Source organism: Salvelinus namaycush, chromosome 6 (genome assembly GCF_016432855.1).
Source record: "Salvelinus namaycush isolate Seneca chromosome 6, SaNama_1.0, whole genome shotgun sequence".
Lineage (NCBI taxonomy): Eukaryota > Metazoa > Chordata > Actinopteri > Salmoniformes > Salmonidae > Salvelinus > Salvelinus namaycush.
Window position 1 is genome coordinate 27,161,859 of NC_052312.1, and position 22,466 is coordinate 27,184,324.

Sequence of the window (22,466 nt, forward strand, 5' to 3'; positions counted from 1 at the left end):
TTGCATATTTGAGGTATAAATCAGTTTTACATTGCAGCTACCATCAGAGCTACCGTCAAAAATAGCACCGAAGCAGCCAGAGCAATTATAGAGACCAACGTGTATTACCTAATTACTCATCATAAAACATTTCTTAAAAATACACAGCGTACAGCAATTGAAAGACACAGATCTTGTGAATCCAGACAATATTTCAGATGTTCTAAGTGTTTTACAGCGAAAACACAATATAGCGTTATATTAAATTAGCACAATAGCAAACATCACAATAGCTCACAATAGCATTGACTCAAGCCAAACATAGCGATGACGTATAAACCACCAAATATATAAATTTTTTCACTAACCTTCTCAGAATTCTTCAGATGACAGTCCTATAACATCATATTACACAATGCATATAGAGTTTGTTCGAAAATGTGCATATTTAGCGCCACAAATCGTGGTTATACAATGAGAAAAGTAGCAAAGCTGCCCAGAAAATGGCAGGAGAATACTTTGAAAAGGCACCTATTCTAATCAGTAACTATTCCAAAACTTGACAAAAAAATACAGGTTGGACAGCAATTGAAAGACAAATTAGTTTTTAATGCAATCGCTGGCTTACATTTTTTAAATTAACGTTACTTCAAGCATACAGCGTGCGCTAAAGCGAGACCGCACCATAATTCATGGCGGAATTATTATCTGACATTTGTCAACATAAGTACGAATTAACAGCATAAAGACTGCTTACTATTAGTTGAGCTTCCATCAGAATCTTGGGCAAGGTGTCCTTTCTCCAGAACAATCGTCTTTGGGTTGAAAGATGTCCTCTTGTCCGGTCGAAATAGCTGCTAATGTTAGCCACCAACTGGAGAGGTGTCCAACTCTTGAAAACGCATGAGAAAGAAATCCCAGAAAATCGCAATAAACTGCTATAAACTGCTAAGTCGGTTTAAATTAACTACCTTATGATGTCTTTAACACCTATAACGAATAAAAACATGACCGGAGATATAGAACTACTAAAACGAAAGCGTTTGCAGGACGTCATTGTGATGACTCCTTGCGCCAAGCGCACCGTTGAAAAGGACGGTCCTTCCGTTCCACGGTCTTATAAAAGGTCCCAGATTGCGCAATCCACTCCATTCAAAATCTCCCCGCTTACTGACATCTAGAGGAAGGCGTGTGCAGTGCATGTAGCCCGATGGCTTACATGGGGACTTATAAACTGAACCCAGAACAGGGACTTCGATTTCTGACATCTCACTCCTTGACAGGAAATGTGCTGCTGGAAATGAGTTCTGTTTCACTCAGAGAAATAATTCAAACGGTTTTAGAAACTAGAGAGTGTTTTCTATCCAATAGTAATAATAATATGCATATTGTACGAGCAAGAATTGAGTATGAGGCCGTTTAAATTGTGAACGATTTTCCCCCAAAGTGTAAATAGCGCCCCCTATCATCAACAGGTTAGAGAGTGGGGTCACAGCCAAGGATCAGCAATTGCTGACGACTCTGGAGCAATTAGAGCTAAGTGCCTTGCTCAAGGGCAGATCGACAGATTTTTCATCTAGACAGATTTTTCATCTAGACAGATTTTTCATCTAGACAGATTTTTCACCTTTTAGGGTTAAAACAAAAATGTCTGGGGTGGCCCGCATAACCAGTGTATCAGAGATCTAAAGTGTGTGTGCGTGCGTGCGTGTGTGTAGTTTGCCAGTGCTCTAGGAGGGTACATACGTAGCCAGTGTATCAGAGATTTGAAGGTGTGGACCAGCCACATGAAGAGAACCATCCAGACAGCTGAGGGTCTGGGAGTCCCCTACGAACAGTGGAAGGCCCTCAACGAGATAGACGCAGTAAGTGTGTGTGTGTGTGTCTTTTTGTGTGTGTGTGTGTGTGTGTGTGTGTGTGTGTGTGTGTGTGTGTGTGTGTGTGTGTGTGTGTGTGTGTGTGTGTGTGTGTGTGTGTGTGTGTGTGTGTACCAAGCAAAAGAGCAGTAACTGCTCATAGAGTGAAACTGAGAAGAATTACCTAAAAGTTGTTTTATTGCCCAGCAAAACGAATTGTAGGGAGATCATTGGAGATGTGGTTATCAGTTGTCTTATTATGAGGTTATTTTTTATTCATATTAACCCTGACCTCTAACATGACCTTTGACCCTAGACGGCAGTTACTGCCTTCTAGCTTGGTACACTCACTGGAAAATGTTCGCTTTTTTTTTGTTGACACAAACTTGTGTTGTTATATGTCTGTCATCTAGTTTGATACTTGTATTAGCAAAGAACAAGAAATTATACCAAGGTAAACCGTAGACACTGCAGCCCAAAACTCAGTGAAAGCAAGGTAAAAGGCAGTAACTGATGTGAGTGATGGCAGTTAATGTCTATTTCCTTGGTTTCACTAACTTTTTGCCGTTACTGCAAACACGACCCCCCATTTTCTCCACATTACAATGGAGGCAGGACATTTTTCCACATGATATACCATGTATTTAAGGTATACAAAATGTAAACAAATTTTTGACCAAATGTGCAGTTACTGCTCTTCTTCTTGGTAGGACAGTATAACCCTCTCCTCTGTCTTATCTGTCAGGTTGTGTGTGTGTGTGTGTGTGTGTGTGTGTATATATGTGTGTGAGAGAGAGACCCTCTCCCCTGTCCTGTGTGTCAGGGTGTGTGTAACCTCTTTGTTGTTGTGTGTGTGTGTGTGTACCTCTCTTCTTTCCTGTTTGTCAGGAGGGGTGGGGTGTATGTGTAACCTCTCTGTCCTGCATGTCAGGGTGTGTGTGAGGAGATGACCTATGAGGAGATCCAAGACCACTACCCAGAAGAGTTTGCACTGAGAGACCAAAACAAGTACCGTTACCGCTACCCCAAGGGAGAGGTGAGGAGTGAGAGTATAATGTTTCTATACCATGTGTATGCTGTGTGTGTGTACAATGTGTATATAATGTGTATACTGTGTATAGTAATGTGTATACCGTGTTTGGACTTCTTGGCGTAACTGTTAAGGTGTTGGCTTGACAGTCGCTGGATCCAGGTTTGACTCCCAGTCGGGACTACCTCCCGAATTCGCTACAATAAACTTCCATTGTCGGTTTCGTTGATACTGACTCTAATTGACAACATTTTAGCTATAACTCCTGAGTCCATTGAAAAGGATCAGCTTGAGCAAAGTAAGGTGTAGAATCACTGATCTACAAATAATATCCCCAGCAAAATACAAAAGTGCCCTAATTTTGAAAGCGTTCCACAGGGATGCTTGCCCTGTGCGTCCCACAGCTGGGTAAAGTTGGCTGGATGTCCTTTAGGTGGTAGACCATTCTTGATACACACAGGAATCTGGTGACCGTGAAGAACCCAGCAACATTGCAGTTCTTGACACAAACTGGTGGCACCTACCACCATGCCCCGTTCAAAGACATGTTTTTTGTCTTTCCCATTCACCCTTTGAATGGCACACATACACATTCCATGTCTCAATTGCCTCAAGCTTAAAAATCCTTCATTATTAACCTGTTTCCTCCCCTTAATTGAGAGGATTTAATAAATAAGGGATACACGTTTTCACCTGGATTCACCTGGTCAGTCTATGTCATGGAAAGAGCAGGTATTCTTAATGATTTGTAGACTCAGTGAATATAATGTGTGTCAAATGTGTGTTTTTCAGTCCTATTTGTATTTATTATGGATCCCCAATAGCTGTTGCCAAGGCAGTGAAATGGGCTACTTTCTCATGTGAATTAATGAGGAGCACACCTCAATTGAAACTGTTGTTAGAAAATCATTTTAAATTGACAAGTTGAAACATAGCCTATTAGCGTGCCTTGGTTTGAGGCCAGCGCACTTTAACTGTTCTGTTGAGTCACAATCACATTTTGGAACTGTGAGTGCAATCTAACATCATGCACATAAAAAAACTCCCTCTGGGGCGACAGAGATATTTGGAACTCACGCATGAAAAGGTTAAACACCCTCTGTGTTCTGTTAGACAGGTAACTCTTTATCCACAATATAGCTGGGGGTGTAAAGCCATAAAACGGAAGTTTTTACAACAGCAGACTATGATCGATAATGTCAAAAGCCGCACTGAAATCTAACAAAACAGCCCCCACAGTCTTGTTATCATCAATTTCTCTCAGCCAATCATCAGTCATTTGTGTAAGTGCTGTGCTTGTTGAATGTCCTTCCCTATAAGCGTGCTAAAAGTCTGTTGTCAATTTGTTTACTGTAATATAGCATTGTATGGTCAAACACGACCAAGGGTTGGAAACAGGCTGATTAGTCGGCTATTTGAGCCAGTAAAGGGGGTTTAAGTATTCTTACGTAGGGGAATGACTTTTGATTCCCTCCAACCCTGAGGGCGCACAGTTTCTAGTCGGTTTAAATTGAAGATATAGCAAGTAGGAGTGGCAATATTATCTTCAGTAATTTTCCAACCAAGTTGTAGGAACCCGGTGGCTTGTCATTGTTGATAGACAACAATCCTTTTTCCACCTCTTCCACACTCACTTTACGGAATTAAAAATACAATGCTTGTCTTTCATAATTTGTTCGGATATACTTGGCTGTGTAGTGTCAGTGTTTGTGGACTTGGTGCAGTGCTTGGAACCAGTGACCATAGGGTTAGGGTGCATTGTGTGTAGATATAATGTCTGTATAATCAGACCAATTGACTTTTTCCAAATTTTGGAACATTGCAAATTTTTAACAAATAAAAACAGAAAAACCTTATTTACATAAATATTCAGACCCTTTGCTATGAGAAATTGAGCTCAAGTGCATAATTTTTCCATTGATCATCCTTGATGTTTCTACAACTTGATTGGAGTCTACCTGTGGCACATTCAATTGATTGGACATGATTTGGAAAGGTACACACCTGTCTATATAAGGTCCCACAGTTGATAGTGCATGTCAGCGCAAAAACCAAGCCATGAGGTCGAAGCAATTGTCCGTAGAGCTCCGAGACAGGATTGTGTCGAGGCACAGATCTGAGGAAGGGTACCAAAATATTCCTGCAGCATTGAAGGTCCCCAAGAACATAGTGGCCTCCATCATTCTTAAATGTAAGAAGTTTGAAACCACCAAGACTTTTACTAGAGCTGGCCGCCCAGCCAAACTGAGCAATCGGGGGAGAAGGGCCTTGGTCAGGGTGAACAGGAACCTAACGGTCAGTCTGACAGAGCTCTAGAGTTCCTCTGTGGAGATGGGAAAACTTTCGAGAAGGACAACCATCTCTGCAGCACTCCACAAATCAGGCCTGTATAGTAGAGTGGCTAGATGGAACACACTCCTCAGTAAAAGGTACACGAGAGCCCGCTTTGAGTTTGCCAAAAGGCACCTAAAGACTCTCAGACCATGAGAAACAAAATTCTCTGGTCTGATGAAACCAAGATTGAACTATTTTGCCTGAATGCCAAGCATCACGTCTGGAGGAAACCTGGCATCATCCCTACAGTGAAGCATCGTGGTAGCAGTATCTTGCTGTGGGGATGTTTTTCAGCGGCAGGGACTGGGAGACTAGTCAGGATCGAGGGAAAGATGAAAGGAGCAAAGTACAGAGAGATCCTTGATGAGAACCTGCTCCAGAGCACTCAGGACCTCAGACTGGGGCGAAGGTTCACCTTCCAACAGGACAACAACCCTAAGCACACAGCCAAGACAACGCTGAGTGGTTTCAGGACAAGTCTTTGAATGTCCTTGATTGGCCCAGCCAGAGCCCGGACTTGAACCCAATCAAACATCTCTGGAGAGACCTGAAAATAGCTGTGCAGCAACGCTCTCCATCCAACCTGACATAGCTTGAGAGGATCTGCAGAGAAGAATGGGAGAAATTCCCCAAATACAGGTGTGCCAAGCTTGTAGCGTCATTGTCATTTCTACTCCCGCTCCCCCTCTCCGGTGTTCAACGTCGCCGATTTACTGACCACCGGTCCTGGCAAGCATTATTACGTGCACATGGCATCAATCATTATGCGCACCTGCTCCTCATGATGAGGCACACCTGGACTCCATTTACTCACTCATTACATCCCCTATATCTGGTACTCACTTAGGTTTATTTCCCAGGCAGTATTGATGTTGTTTCATATCCGTACTCTACTCTTGTTTCTTGTATTGTTCCATGTTTTGTATATTTTTAAACTCACCACCTGCACTTGCTCCCGACTCCCAGCGTCTACGTTACAGAATACTGCCTCAACAAATGGAAGTAGCAGGAAATCAGGACATCTAATCGGACGGTCGACGAACAGGGATACCTACTTCGTCAACACCATGACCAGCTGGCGCATCTGGAGAAGGCTATGGAAGAGGTTATTCGCAGTCTTCAACGTCTCAAATATATCCGAGAGGCAAGCGGAGGATACTCTACCACCAGTCAATCTAGCAAGCGAGCGAACCAGTATATTCAGCAGTCCACCCAGGTCAGCAATGACCATTTGTCCCTCCCGGATAAATATGATGGAAACCCATCTAAATGCTGTGGCTTCCTACTCCAGTGCTTCGTCTATTTTGCACACCAGATGGGAGTCCCCACCACTGAGAGGTCTAAGGTTGCCATGGTTATTTCTCTGCTGACTGGATGGGCATTGGAGTGGGTTACGACCATCTGAGAGAGAGGAGAGGAGGAGCTGACTTCATATGAGGGCGTTCATGGCTCTGTTAACTTCTTCTGGCTGCAAGCCCTAAGTCGGGCTCAATATGACAACAGCCACTTCAAGTGCAGGAAGCGAAATTCAAAATATATTTTTTAGAAATATTTAACTTTCACACATTAACAAGTCCAATACAGCAAATGAAAGGTACACATCTTGTGAATCCAGCCAACATGTCCGATTTTTTAAATGTTTTACAGCGAAAACAGCACGTATATTTATGTTAGCTCACCACCAAATACAAAAAAGGACAGACATTTTTCACAGCACAGGTAGCATGCACAAAGCCAACCTAACTAACCAAACACCAACCAAACTAACCAACAAACAACTTCATCAGATGACAGTCTTATAACATGTTATTCAATAAATCTATGTTTTGTTCGAAAAATGTGCATATTTCAGGTATAAATCATAGTTTACATTGCAGCTACAATCAGAAATTGCACCGAAAGCAGACAGAATAATTACAGACACCAACGCCAAATACCTAAATACTCATCATAAAACATTTCTGAAAAATACATAGTGTACAGCAAATGAAAGACAGGCATCTTGTGATTCCAGCCAATATTTCCGATTTATTAAGTGTTTTACAGCGAAAACACAATATAGCGTTATATTAGCTTACCACAATAGCCAGAAACACAAGCCATTTCCCAGCAGCAAAAGTTAGCGATCGTAACAAAGCAGTAAAAGATATATAATTTTTGACTAACCTTGATATTCTTCATCAGATGACAGTCCTATAACATCAGGTTATACATACACTTATGTTTTGTTCGAAAATGTGCATATTTAGAGCTGAAATCAGTGGTTATACATTGTGCTAACGTAGCTACTTTTTCCCACAACGTCCGGATTTTTTTCTGACACTTTTTCTGACACACATATTCTGACCAAATAGCTATTCATAAACATAACTAAAAAATACATGTTGTATAGGAAATGATAGATACACTAGTTCTTAATGCAATCGCCGTGTTAGAATTCTAAAAATAACTTCATTACCACATAAGGCTTACGTTATGGCGACCGAGTGCCCAAAACCTGGGCGCAAAACTAATAGTACACAGTTCGACAGATATATGAAATAACATCATAAAATGGGTCCTACTTTTGCTGATCTTCCATCAGAATGTTGTACAAGGTGTCCTTTGTCAAGAACAATCGTTGTTTGGATTTAGAACGTCCTTTTTCCCTCTTGAATTAGCAAGCGCACTAGCCAAGTGGCGCGAAGCTCTCCTTTCTGAACAAAGGCACACAACGCAACACGCCTAACGTCCCGAATAAATTTCAAAAATCTAATAAAACTATATTGAAAAAACATACTTTACGATGATATTGTCACATGTATCAAATAAAATCAAAGCCGGAGATAGTAGTCGCCTATAACGACAGCTTTTCAAAAAGCAATTCCAGGTCCAACATCGCACCTTCCTGGAAATGGGTGACACGTCATTCCAAGAGGATTCATTCCACTTCAGACCAAGATAAACACTCCATTTCTTCTCTCACAGCCTCTTGACATCCAGGGGAAGGTGTATGACGTGCATGTATACTAATACGTATCATGCCCATTCATAGGCAGGACCTAGAAGAGAGCATCGATTTCAGATTTTCCACTTCCTGGTCAGGAAGTTTGTGCCAAATGAGTTCTGTTTTACTCACAGATATAATTCAAACGGTTTTAGAAACTAGAGAGTGTTTTCTATCCAATAGTAATAATAATATGCATATTGTACGAGCAAGAATTGAGTATGAGGCCGTTTGAAATTGGCACCTCTTATCTGGCTACTCAATACTGCCCTTGCAGCCCAAACAGGTTAACTTCTTCTGGCTGCAAGCCCGAGGCCGCCCACAATATGACAACAGCCACTTCAAGTGCAGGGCGCGAAATTCAAAATATATTTTTTAGAAATATTTAACTTTCACACATTAACAAGTCCAATACAGCAAATGAAAGGTACACATGTTGTGAATCCAGCCAACATGTCCGATTTTTAAAATGTTTTACAGCGAAAACAGCACGTATATTTATGTTAGCTCACCACCAAAAACAAAAAAGGACAGACATTTTTCACAGCACAGGTAGCATGCACAAAGCCAATCTAACTAACCAAGAACCAACCAAACTAACCAACAAACAACTTCATCAGATGACAGTCTTATAACATGTTATTCAATAAATCTATGTTTTGTTCGAAAAATGTGCATATTTCAGGTATAAATCATAGTTTACATTGCAGCTACAATCAGAAATTGCACCGAAAGCAGACAGAATAATTACAGACACCAACGCCAAATACCTAAATACTCATCATAAAACATTTCTGAAAAATACATAGTGTACAGCAAATGAAAGACAGGCATCTTGTGATTCCAGCCAATATTTCCGATTTATTAAGTGTTTTACAGCGAAAACACAATATAGCGTTATATTAGCTTACCACAATAGCCAGAAACACAAGCCATTTCCCAGCAGCAAAAGTTAGCGATCGTAACAAACCAGTAAAATATATATAATTTTTGACTAACCTTGATATTCTTCATCAGATGACAGTCCTATAACATCAGGTTATACATACACTTATGTTTTGTTCGAAAATGTGCATATTTAGAGCTGAAATCAGTGGTTATACATTGTGCTAACGTAGCTACTTTTTCCCACAACGTCCGGATTTTTTTCGGACACTTTTTCTGACACACATATTCTGACCAAATAGCTATTCATAAACATAACTAAAAAATACATGTTGTATAGGAAATGATAGATACACTAGTTCTTAATGCAATCGCCGTGTTAGAATTCTAAAAATAACTTCATTACCACATAAGGCTTACGTTATGGCGACCGAGTGCCCAAAACCTGGGCCCAAAACCAATAGTACACAGTTCGACAGATATATGAAATAACATCATAAAATGGGTCCTACTTTTGCTGATCTTCCATCAGAATGTTGTACAAGGTGTCCTTTGTCAAGAACAATCGTTGTTTGGATTTAGAACGTCCTTTTTCCCTCTTGAATTAGCAAGCGCACTAGCCAAGTGGCGCGAAGCTCTCCTTTCTGAACAAAGGCACACAACGCAACACGCCTAACGTCCCGAATAAATTTCAAAAATCTAATAAAACTATATTGAAAAAACATACTTTACGATGATATTGTCACATGTATCAAATAAAATCAAAGCCGGAGATAGTAGTCGCCTATAACGACAGCTTTTCAAAAAGCAATTACAGATCCAAACTCGCACCTTCCTGAAAACAGGAAATGGGTGACACGTCATTCCAAGAGGATTCATTCCACTTCAGACCAAGATAAACACCTCATTTCTTCTCTCACAGCCTCTTGACATCCAGGGGAAGGTGTATGACGTGCATGTATACTAACACGTATCATGCCCATTCATAGGCAGGACCTAGAAGAGAGCATCGATTTCAGATTTTCCACTTCCTGGTCAGGAAGTTTGTGCCAAATGAGTTCTGTTTTACTCACAGATATAATTCAAACGGTTTTAGAAACTAGAGAGTGTTTTCTATCCAATAGTAATAATAATATGCATATTGTACGAGCAAGAATTGAGTACGAGGCCGTTTGAAATTGGCACCTTTTATCTGGCTACTCAATACTGCCCCTGCAGCCCAAACAGGTTAACTTCTTCTGGCTGCAAGCCCGAGGCCGCCCACAATATGACAACAGCCACTTCAAGTGCAGGGCGCGAAATTCAAAATATATTTTTTTGAAATATTTAACTTTCACACATTAACAAGTCCAATACAGCAAATGAAAGGTACACATCTTGTGAATCCAGCCAACATGTCCGATTTTTAAAATGTTTTACAGCGAAAACAGCACGTATATTTATGTTAGCTCACCACCAAATACAAAAAAGGACAGACATTTTTCACAGCACAGGTAGCATGCACAAAGCCAACCTAACTAACCAAGAACCAACCAAACTAACCAACAAACAACTTCATCAGATGACAGTCTTATAACATGTTATTCAATAAATCTATGTTTTGTTCGAAAAATGTGCATATTTCAGGTATAAATCATAGTTTACATTGCAGCTACAATCAGAAATTGCACCGAAAGCAGACAGAATAATTACAGACACCAACGCCAAATACCTAAATACTCATGATAAAACATTTCTGAAAAATACATAGTGTACAGCAAATGAAAGACAGGCATCTTGTGATTCCAGCCAATATTTCCGATTTATTAACCTCTAACACCTCCCAAACCCGGATCCGGGATCACCCCCATCACAAAAGCTGACTAGCATAGCCTAGCCTAAAGTTACAGGGATATCATAAAATAAAATGTTCATGAAATCACAAGTCCAAGACACCAAATGAAAGATACAGATCTTGTGATTCAAGCCATCATCTCTGATTTTTAAAATGTTTTACAGGGAAGACACAATATGTAAATCTATTAGCTAACCACGTTAGCAAAAGACAACAATTTTCTTACTCCACCATTTTCTTACTGCATCAGTAGCTATCACAAATTCGACCAAATAAAGATATAAATAGCCACTAACCAAGAAACAAACCTCATCAGATGACAGTCTGATAACATATTTATTGTATAGCATAGGTTTTGTTAGAAAAATGTGCATATTTCAGGTATAAATCATAGTTTACAATTGCAGCCCCCATCACAACTATCACTAAAATGACTAGAATAACTACAGAGACCATCGTGTATTAGCTAATTACTCATCATAAAACATGTCTTAAAAATACACAGCGTACAGCAATTGAAAGACACAGATCTTGTGAATCAAACAATATTTCAGATTTTCTAAGTGTTTTACAGCGAAAACACAATATAGCGTTATCTTAGCTTACTACAATAGTCAGTCACACAGTAGCATTGTTTCAAGCCAAAAATAGCAATAACGTTATAAACCACCAAACGCTATTAATCTTTTCACTAACCTTCTCAGAATTCTTCAGATGACAGTCCTGTAACATCATATTACACAATGCATATAGTTTGTTCGAAAATGTGCATATTTAGCCGCACAATTCGTGGTTACACAACGTGTTTAGTGGGCAAAAAATCAAGCAATCTGTCCGGCGCCATTTTGGAAAGGCACCTAATCTTATCGAAAACTATTCATAAACTTGACTAAAAAAATACAGGTTGGACAGCAATTGAAAGACAAATTAGTTCTTAATGCAATCGCTGAATTACATTTTTAAAATTAACCTTACTGCGCAATACTGGGTACAATACAGGGTGCGATAGCGCAACGCTACACGGAAAATAATGGCGTCTAATACATTTTTCTTTTTCAACAGAACAACGTTTTATCAGCATAAATAGTACTTACTATTAGCTGAACTCCCATCAGAATCTTGGGAAGGGTGTCCGTTGGCCAAAAGAATCGTTGCTGGGTTGGAGAATGTTTCCTTTGACGTTGCAATTAGCAGTACAGAATGGCATTCGAGAGAGAGACACCCAAGTTTCTACAGCGCCATGGAAATAAATACCTGAAAATCGCAATATACTGACATAAACTGGTATAATTCGGTTCAAAATAACAAGATTATGATGTCTTTAAAGCCTATAGCGAATAAAAACAGAGCCGGATACATCTAGGAGCTAAAACCAGAGGTTCTAAAAAGACATGCCAAGAACCTTTCTGCGTCAGCGCGAAGTCCCAAAAGGCCGGACACCTCGGTTCCAATCAATTTATAAACTTTGGGAACTACCTAGAGACGCCATTTCAACTCTCCCTATTCGCTAACAGCCAGGGGAAGGCGTATGCAGTGCATCTCAACCAATAGAAGACAGGCAAAGTTAAAGACAGGTCTCAAAGCAGATGATACAATTTGCCATTCTCACACAGACATAGGAAAAGTGCTCTAAGTCGAGTTCTGTTTCACTTACAGACATAATTCCAACGGTTTTAGAAACTAGAGAGTGATTTCTATCCAATAGTAAGAATAATATGCATATTGTACGAGCAAGAATTGAGTACGAGGCCGTTTACATTGGGTAAACATTTGTGCTATGTCGAAATGGCACCCCCCTAGTGGCAAGAAGTTAAGTGTTTTACAGCGAAAACACAATGTAGCGTTATATTAGCTTACCACAATAGCCAGAAACACAAGCCATTTCCCAGCAGCAAAAGTTAGCGATCGTAACAAAGCAGTAAAAGATATATAATTTTTGACTAACCTTGATATTCTTCATCAGATGACAGTCCTATAACATCAGGTTATACATACACTTATGTTTTGTTCGAAAATGTGCATATTTAGAGCTGAAATCAGTGGTTATACATTGTGCTAACGTAGCTACTTTTTCCCACAACGTCCGGATTTTTTTCGGACACTTTTTCTGACACACATATTCTGACCAAATAGCTATTCATAAACATAACTAAAAAATACATGTTGTATAGGAAATGATAGATACACTAGTTCTTAATGCAATCGCAGTGTTAGAATTCTAAAAATAACTTCATTACCACATAAGGCTTACGTTATGGCGACCGAGTGCCCAAAACCTGGGCCCAAAACCAATAGTACACAGTTCGACAGATATATGAAATAACATCATAAAATGGGTCCTACTTTTGCTGATCTTCCATCAGAATGTTGTACAAGGTGTCCTTTGTCAAGAACAATCGTTGTTTGGATTTAGAACGTCCTTTTTCCCTCTTGAATTAGCAAGCGCACTAGCCAAGTGGCGCGAAGCTCTCCTTTCTGAACAAAGGCACACAACGCAACACGCCTAACGTCCCGAATAAATTTCAAAAATCTAATAAAACTATATTGAAAAAACATACTTTACGATGATATTGTCACATGTATCAAATAAAATCAAAGCCGGAGATAGTAGTCGCCTATAACGACAGCTTTTCAAAAAGCAATTCCAGGTCCAACATCGCACCTTCCTGGAAATGGGTGACACGTCATTCCAAGAGGATTCATTCCACTTCAGACCAAGATAAACACTCCATTTCTTCTCTCACAGCCTCTTGACCTCCAGGGGAAGGTGTATGACGTGCATGTATACTAATACGTATCATGCCCATTCATAGGCAGGACCTAAAAGAGAGCATCGATTTCAGATTTTCCACTTCCTGGTCAGGAAGTTTGTGCCAAATGAGTTCTGTTTTACTCACAGATATAATTCAAACGGTTTTAGAAACTAGAGAGTGTTTTCTATCCAATAGTAATAATAATATGCATATTGTACGAGCAAGAATTGAGTACGAGGCCGTTTGAAATGGGCACCTTTTATCTGGCTACTCAATACTGCCCCTGCAGCCCAAACAGGTTAAGGGTATCTTCAATCATCCACCGGAGGGCAGAGAGGGGGGTGAGAGCCTATTCCAACTATGGCAGGATGACCAGACCGCTGCCGAGTACGTGCTCCCCTTCCGCACTGTAGCAGCATTCAGCGGATGGAATGAGTCAGATGAGTCAGTGCTCCATACGTTATTCAGAAGAGCACTGTGCGAGAAAGTCCAGACGGAACTGGCATGTCGTGACGACAACCTCTCCTTGGACGCACACATTGCGATGGCCATCCGTCTGGATAACCTACTTCGGGAGCATTGGTACCCTCATCGCTTCTCTCCCTCCCTCAGTAACCACACTGTATCAGAGCCTGAACCCATAGAGATATAGGTCACACGCCTCCCGCGCTACTGAACGACATAGACGGAAACAGCTGGTGCTCTGTCCCTATTGTGGTCAAGGATGGCACCAGGTTCAGCAGTGTCCGGTATGTCCCATCTCTGGTTTCACGAGAGCAGAGGGACTGTCACGTGATCATCCACCTCTTAGGGCAGGTGTCAGTATCCCATCTTCATAATTTTCTGCCAAACCCTTTTTAGTGTTGATCACACTAGCTGGCTGTACCTCATGTACTGTTTCTACAGCGCTACTGGATTCTGGTGCTGAGGGGAACTTGACCAGACCCTTTCCTCCTCTTTGAACATCACCTCATACACGCTCTCCTCACCGTTTTTGATTCAAGCCCTGGATAATCGAACACTAGGATCTGGAACCATTACACACATCACCACACCACTTACCCTCTCCGTGGAGTCCACTCATCAGTAAAACATTCCTTGCTTCATAATTAGTACTCCAGCTGACAAGATTATCCTCGGCCCCCGATGGCTCCAGCGCCATAACCCCACCATCTCATGGTCGAGGAGGAAAATCATGGACTGGGCACCCGATTGCTGAAGGACCTGCCTTCCCTCTCGAGTCGTAGCCCATGTGGTCTGGGACGTAGATGCGGACATTCGCAAGGCTCTGGAGAGGGAGCCCGCACCCACTACCTGGCCTTCTGAGCGCATCTATGTTCCCACGGGGATAAGGGATAAGATGTTGATCTGGGCGCACACATACCTCACCACTGGACACTCAGGTATCACTCGCACTATTCACTCCATCTCTGAGAAATACTCATGCCGATACCACGACGGCCCTCAAAGAACTTCACTGGACTTTAAGCAAACTGGAAACCACATATCCCGAGGCCACATTTATTGTAGCTGAGGATTTTAACAAGAATGTAAGCTTTCTGACAATATCAGATATGTCTATGTTCTGGGAAATGTTCTTGTTACTTACAACCTCATGCTAATCGTATTAGCCTACGTTGGCTCAACCATCCTGCAGGGGACCCACCAATCCTGAAGAAGTTTTAAATTAACAAAGCAAATTTGACTGTAGTACTCGTGTTGCTAAAACCCTCGACCACTGCTACTCCAACTTCCGGGATGCCTGCAAAGCCCTCCCCAGCCCTCCCTTCGGCAAATCTGATTATGACTGCATTTTGCTCCTCCCTTCCTATCGACAGAAACTCAAACAGGAAGTACCCGTGCTAAGGACTATTCAACGCTGGTCTGACCAATCGGAATACACGCTTCAAGATTGTTTTGATCACACGGACTGGGATATGTTCTGGGTAGCCTCCAAGAATAACATTGACAAATACAGTGATAAGGTGAATGAGTTTATCAAGAAAACCTCCCCTAACCAGAAACTGTGGATAGATGGCAGCATTCGCGCAAAACTGAAAGCGTGAACCATCGCATTTAACCATGTTAGGTGCTACCAAGGACAGTGGGCTCTCCTTCTCCGTGGCCGATGTGAGTAACACATTTAAGCGTGTTCACCCTCGCAGACTGCCAGCCCAGATGGCATCTTAAGCCGCGTCTTCAGAGCATGCTCAGACCAGCTGGCTGGAGTGTTTACGGACATATTCAATCTCTCCCTATCCCAGTATCTCCCTATCCCCACATGCTTCAAGATGCCCACCATTGTTCCTGTACCCAAGAAAGCAAATGTGACTGAACTAAATGATCATCTGTTACCATGAAGTGCTTTGAGAGACTAGTCAAGGATTATATCACCTCTACCTTACCTGACACCCTAGACCCACAATTTGCTTTCCGCCCCAATAGATCCACTGCCCTATCCCCTCTGGACAAGACAATTATACCTATGTAAGAATGCTGTTCATTGACTATAGCTCAGCATTCAACACCATAGTACCCTCCAAGCTCATCATTAAGCTCAAGGCCCTGGGTTTGAACCCTGCCCTATGCAACTGGGTCCTGGACTTCCTGACGGGCCGCCCCCAGGTGATGAAGGTAGGAAACAACACCTCCACTTGCTGATCCTCAACACTGGGGCCCCAAAAGGATGCCCCCTCTGTACTCCCTGTTCATCCATGACTGCGTGGCCACTCACGCCTCCAACTCAATCATCAAGTTTTCAGACGACACAACAGTAGTATGCCTAATTACCAACAATGACGAGACAGCCTACAGGGAGGAGATGAGGGCCCTGGGAGTGTGGTGCCAGGAAAAAAAAACTCTCACCCAATGTCAACAAAACAAAGGAGCTGAAGGAGCACCCCCCTATCCACGTCAACAGGACCACAGTGGAGAAGGTAGAAAGCTTCAAGTTCCTCAGCGTACACATCACTGACAAACTGAAATGGTCCACCCACACAGACAGTGTGGTGAAGAAGGCGCAACATTGCCTCTTTTGGCTTGGCACCTAAAACCCTCACAAACTTTTACAGATGCACAATTGAGAGCCTCCTGTCGGGCTGTATCACCACCTGGTATGGCAACTGCACCGCCCGCAACCACAGGGCTCTCCAGAGGGTGGTGCGATCTGCCCGGCGCATCACCGGGGTCAAACTGCCTGCCCTCCTGGACACCGACAGCACTCGATGTCACAGGAAGGCCAAACAGATCATCAAGGACAACAACGACCTGAGTCGCTGCCTGTTCACATCACTATCATCCGGAAGGCGAGGTCAGTACAGGTGCATCAAAGCTGGGACCGAGAGACTGAAAAACAGCTTCTATCTCAAGGCCATCAGACTGTTAAATAGCCATCACTAGCACATTCGAGGCTGCTGCCCTATAGACCTGAAATCACTGGCCACTTTTAATAATGTTTACATATTTTGCATTACTCATCTCATATATATATATATATATACTGTATTCTATCCTATTCTACTGTATCTTAGTCTATGCCGCTCTAAAATTGCTCGTCCAAATATTTATATATTCGTAATTCCATTCCTTTATTTTAGATTTGTGTGTATTGTTGTGAAATTGTTAGATTATACTGCACTGTTGGAGCTACAAACACAAGCATTTTGCTACAACTGCAATAACATCTGCTAAACACGTGTATGTGACAAATAACATTTCATTTGATTTGAACTTCGTGGCAACAGTTTTGGAATTGCCCTTTCCTGTTTCAGCATAACAATGCCCACGTGCACAAAGCAATCACCCAACATCAGTGCCCAACCTCACTAATGTTCTTGTGGCTGAATGGAAGCAAGTCACTACAGCAATGTTCCAACATCTAGTGAAAAGCCTTCCCAGAAGAGTGGAGGCTGTTATAGCAGAGTGGACCAACTCCATATTAATGCCCATGATTTTGGAATGAGATGTTAGACAAGCAGGTGTCCACATTCTTTTGGCCATGTAGTGTATAATGTATGTATAATGTGTGTATCGTGTGCGTGTGTGTGTCTGTGTTTACAATGTTCATATATAATGTGTTTATAATGTGTGTGTGTGTGTGTGTGTCAGTCGTATGAGGACCTGGTGCAACGTCTGGAGCCGGTGATCATGGAACTAGAGAGACAGGAGAATGTTCTGGTGGTGTGCCATCAGGCTGTCATGCGCTGTCTGCTAGCTTACTTCCTTGATAAGAGTGCAGGTAAGATGGTCTAACCACAATCCCATAGCCTCAGACACTACACTACTACTATACTATATACTACTATCACACAGCTTGGGAACCTTTGGAACTCTGTCAGTGTTGAAATTATCTATCTGTCAGTCAGAAGAAATGTTTGAGTTCTGTATCCCCACTTCCTGGTCAGGATGGATAATTTATCCTCTCTCTCTCCTCTTTCTCCACTCCCCTCTTAACCTTCTCCACTCTTCTCCCATCTCTCTTTCCCTCCAGCGGAGTTGCCATATCTGAAGTGTCCTCTCCACACGGTGCTGAAACTCACCCCAGTTGCTTACGGTCGGTCTCTTTCTCTCTCTTTCTCTCCCTATGAATATTTAAGTAGAAATATTTAACAATGATAATGTTAATTGATATACTAATCAGCTGTAGCCCTGGGGTCTCTATTTTTTTTCTCAGGTTGTAAGGTTGAGTCCATCTTCCTCAACATTGAAGCAGTCAACACACACAGAGACAAACCAGTGGTGAGCCAACACACTCGCACACACTACATATAAAGTTCCCATTTCCAAATCAAACCTTCGTACCGCCTCATATGTACTAAAAGTGACTAGCAGCAACCTACTCCTGGCTTAACAGCCTTGAACTGTCAGAAAATCTCATTTGTGGATCATACTTAAGCCCCTCTGGTTGTCAGGAGAGCCAATGCAGTGACGTCCCCACACCAAGCCCCACCTCGAACAAAATCCTGCAGGACCTCACCAAACTTAGTTTACAGGTACACACACACAAACACACACACATCATCACACCTTCTCTTTCTCTCCGTCTGTCTTCAGAATGTTGACGTGGACAGAGAACCAGAGGAGGCACTACTGACAGTCCCAGACCACATATAGAGGAGCAGAGGGAGGAGAGGATGAGAGAGGGTCGACTGATGGTCCCAGACGACATCTGGAGGAGGAGAGGAGAGCTACGATATTGCGACACAATACGGGGAGAACCAATGAAGAGACACCGTTGCCGTAGAGACTGAAGTGAAGGAATAAGAGAGACTGCTGGGAAATGGAGTTTAAAGGACCAGACTACATGAACCCGACATCTTTAATCCTCTGTCTAAACGGTGCAAGATAAAAATGCAACATCTCTCTCAGTGGAACCCTGTTAGTGACAGTAGAATGAAGTGAATTCATTAATTTGTCTGTCTGTGTGTTAGGATCATGTGTCTGTGTATTAGGATCATGTGTCTGCCTATATGTTAGGATCATGTTGTCCAGGATTTCACAAACTCGGTCCTCAGGACCCCAAGGAGTGCAAATTTTGGTTTTTGCCCTAAACAGCTGATTCAAATAATCAACTAATCATTAAGCTTTGATAATTTGAATCAGTGTTAGGGCAAAAAACAAAATGTGCACCCCTTGGGGTTCTGAGGACCAAGTTTGGGAAACGCTGATGTTGTCTATCAGGATCATCTAGTCTGTCTATGTGTTAGAATCATCTAGTCTGACCATCATCATCATACACTGGGGTAATACTGCGCTCTGGTCTGGTCCATATTTCCATGCGTGTCCGTGTGTCCATGTGTGTGTTGTTAGCATGTAGTGTGTGTTGTTTGCAAGTGGTGTGTCATGTAAAAGGTGTGACTGATTGAGGCTGGGATTCATTCTGAGGTGCGTTGTAGAGCGCTTGACATTTAAAGGTAATTTTTGATTACCTTTAATTTAGAAATCTGCAGTGTTTACCATCAATGTGATTTCCGCGGGATGTGCAAAATTGCCTTTAAAAGGGTGCATCGTGGACAGCGCTCCCCTTACGGAAAAAACACATGAACTCACATGTGACATTGCATATGTGAAATTGTGTCACGTGATGATGTGGATTTTCACATCAAATCAGATTTTATTGGTCACATACACATATTTAGCAGATTTTATTGTGGGTGTAGCGAAATACTTGTGTTGCCAGCTCAAACAGTGCAGTAATATCAAACAATTCACAACAACACACACAAATCTAAAAGAATGGAATTGAGAAATATATAAATATTAGGAGGAGCAATGTTGGAGTCCGGAGTGTGTGTGTGTGTACTGTATATACAGTACCAGTCAAAAGTTTGGACACACCTACTCATTCAAGAGTTTTTCTTTATTTTTACTATTTTCTACATTGTAGAATAACAGTGAAGACTTTAAAACTATGAAATGACATATTAAATCATGTAGTAACCAAAAAAGTGTTAAACAAATCAAAATACACAACTGGTCTGTCACCTTCCCCATTATCTCCAGTGTCTGTTTCTAGTTCCTGTTTTCTAGTTTTCCCGGTTTTGACCATTCTGCCTGCCCTGACCCTGACTCTGATCTGGATTACTGACATCTGCCTGCCCTTGACCTGCCGTTTTGCCTGCCCCCCTGTTCTATTAATACATATTTGTTACTTCGACACTATCTGCATCTGGGTCTTCCCTAAAATGTGTTACGGTCAAAAGTTTTAGAACACCTACTCATTCAAGGGTTTTTCTTTATTTTGACTATTTTCTAAATTGTAGAATAATGGCCTCCACAATCACCCGACCTCAACCCAATTGAGATGGCTTGGGATGAGTTGGAACACAGAGTGAAGGAAAAAGAGCCAACAAGTGCTCAGCATATGTGGGAACTCCATCAAGACTGTTGGAAAAGCATTCCAGGTGAAGCTGGTTGAGAGAATGCCAAGAGTGTGCAAAGTTGTCATCAAGGCAAAGGGTGGCTACTTTGAAGAATCTAAAATATTAAATATATTTTGATTTGTTTATTTTTTGGGGTAACTACATGATTCCATATGTGTTATTTCATAGTTGTGATGTCTTCACAATTATTCTACAATGTAGAAGAAAGAAAAACCCATAAATGAATAGGTGTGTCCAAACTTTGGACTGGTACCAGTCAAAAGTTTGGACATGCTTAATGTAAATGATGCCTTTCAAAGTAAAATATTCAGAATTATATTTGACACCTGGGTTTTCACATGTGCAAATGCTGTCACATGTGCAGTGTCATTTACATGTTGAAATTTTGCATCCCAAGTTCTCACATTTATTTCACATTGAGATCATTTACTCACGTGCCCACATGCAGTTTGACGTTATTACATGTTATCACATTAACTTCACATAAATCACATGTACACATGTGAAATTCATGTGTTTTTTCTGTAAGGGTTTTTAACTCACCTTGGATTGAACCCTTATCTGAGTATTTTATTGTTAAAAAATGAAATGGCTCTGACTGACTTTTCTGGACCTTTCTTCCCGACATTTAAAGGTCCCTAAGCTTCTGCGCATCAGCAGGATTCTCTACTTGATGCACAGTCTCTGCTCAACTTTAGAGAACAGGCTACTCTGGCGATTGGTGTTGATTTAATAAACTTAGTTCAAAGCTGAATCAATTCCTGCAAGATCACAAAATTATAGTATTCTACATAACAAAATGTAATCTTATAGTTCTACTAGTGCAATTAGTTAATCATTACCAGCGACCATGTGCACACATACACACCTCTGGGGCCGGAGTCCCTGCCATCCAGGACCTCTACCCCATTTCTGGGTTAGGGTTAACCCTAACCCAGAAATGTTTCAAATAGTCCAGCCACAGACTGTTCTCTCTACAATCGCATGGCAATCGGTACCAATGCACCAAGTCTGGAACGCATTCAACACTGTTGACTATGATGTCGTTCTGGACAGACTGGAGAGGTGGGTTGGCCTCTCCGGTCCAGTTCTAAATTGTTTCAGGACCTATTTAACCGATCAAGAGTTTTTTGTCACTCTTGGTGAACATAACTCATGTGGCGTTCCACAAGGTTCGATTTTGGGTTTCGGTACTGTTCAGTTTATACATGTTACCCCTTGGCAGCGTTATCAGAAAGCACAGCACTGATTTTCACTGCTACGCAGACAACACAAAACTTTGCATTTCTGTGTCACCAGAGGATTTTAGCTCTACAGAGACTAAATTAGTGTTGTATGGATGGCTCACTTGGATGGCTCACAACTTCCTCCAGAAAAATCAAGACAAGACCAAGGTACTTATTGTTGGAGCCAAAGCACAGTGAGAGAATCTAGCCACACATTTTAATTCACAGTCAATAAAGATAAAACACGATGTAAAAAACCTAGGTTTTATTTTAGATTCTGAACTAAATCTGAAATCACACATTAGGAATGTGACTAATATGGCTTTTTTCCACCTGAGGAACATTGCCAAGGTGTGGACATTTCTCTCTCAGGCTGATACATAGAGTCTCATCCATGCTTTTATTACAAGCAGGCTTGACTACTGTAATGCTCTCCTGGTCTACCCAAGAAAGCCATTGGTCAACTGCAAAACATACAGAATGCTGCAGCATGGGTACTGACCAAGACCAGACCGAGAGCACACATTACACCCGGTGAAAGTTACACCGTTAACCTTTTCTCAATAGGGGGTGCTGTTTTCACTTTGTAAAAATTTCGTTCCCAAATTAAACTGCCTCGTACTCATTTCTTGCTCGTACAATATGCATATTATTATTACTATTGGATAGAAAACCCTCTATAGTTTCTAAAACCGTTTGAAT

At 41.6% G+C, this 22,466-nt stretch overlaps 1 protein-coding gene across 1 annotated transcript in view; it reads left to right on the forward strand.

Annotated features, from left to right (window-relative positions):
• LOC120049832 (6-phosphofructo-2-kinase/fructose-2,6-bisphosphatase-like) overlaps positions 1–19,517 on the forward strand; it is an 89,329-nt gene extending 69,812 nt beyond the window's left edge. Inside the window, exons 9-14 of the mRNA XM_038996286.1 lie at positions 1,698–1,844; positions 2,767–2,871; positions 17,765–17,894; positions 18,147–18,209; positions 18,330–18,394; positions 18,710–19,517. Of these exons, the coding sequence (XP_038852214.1) occupies positions 1,698–1,844; positions 2,767–2,871; positions 17,765–17,894; positions 18,147–18,209; positions 18,330–18,394; positions 18,710–18,769 (570 nt within the window). The 3' untranslated portion in view covers positions 18,770–19,517. The remainder of the gene's footprint in view (positions 1–1,697; positions 1,845–2,766; positions 2,872–17,764; positions 17,895–18,146; positions 18,210–18,329; positions 18,395–18,709) is intronic.
• The last annotated feature ends 2,949 nt before the right edge of the window (positions 19,518–22,466 follow it).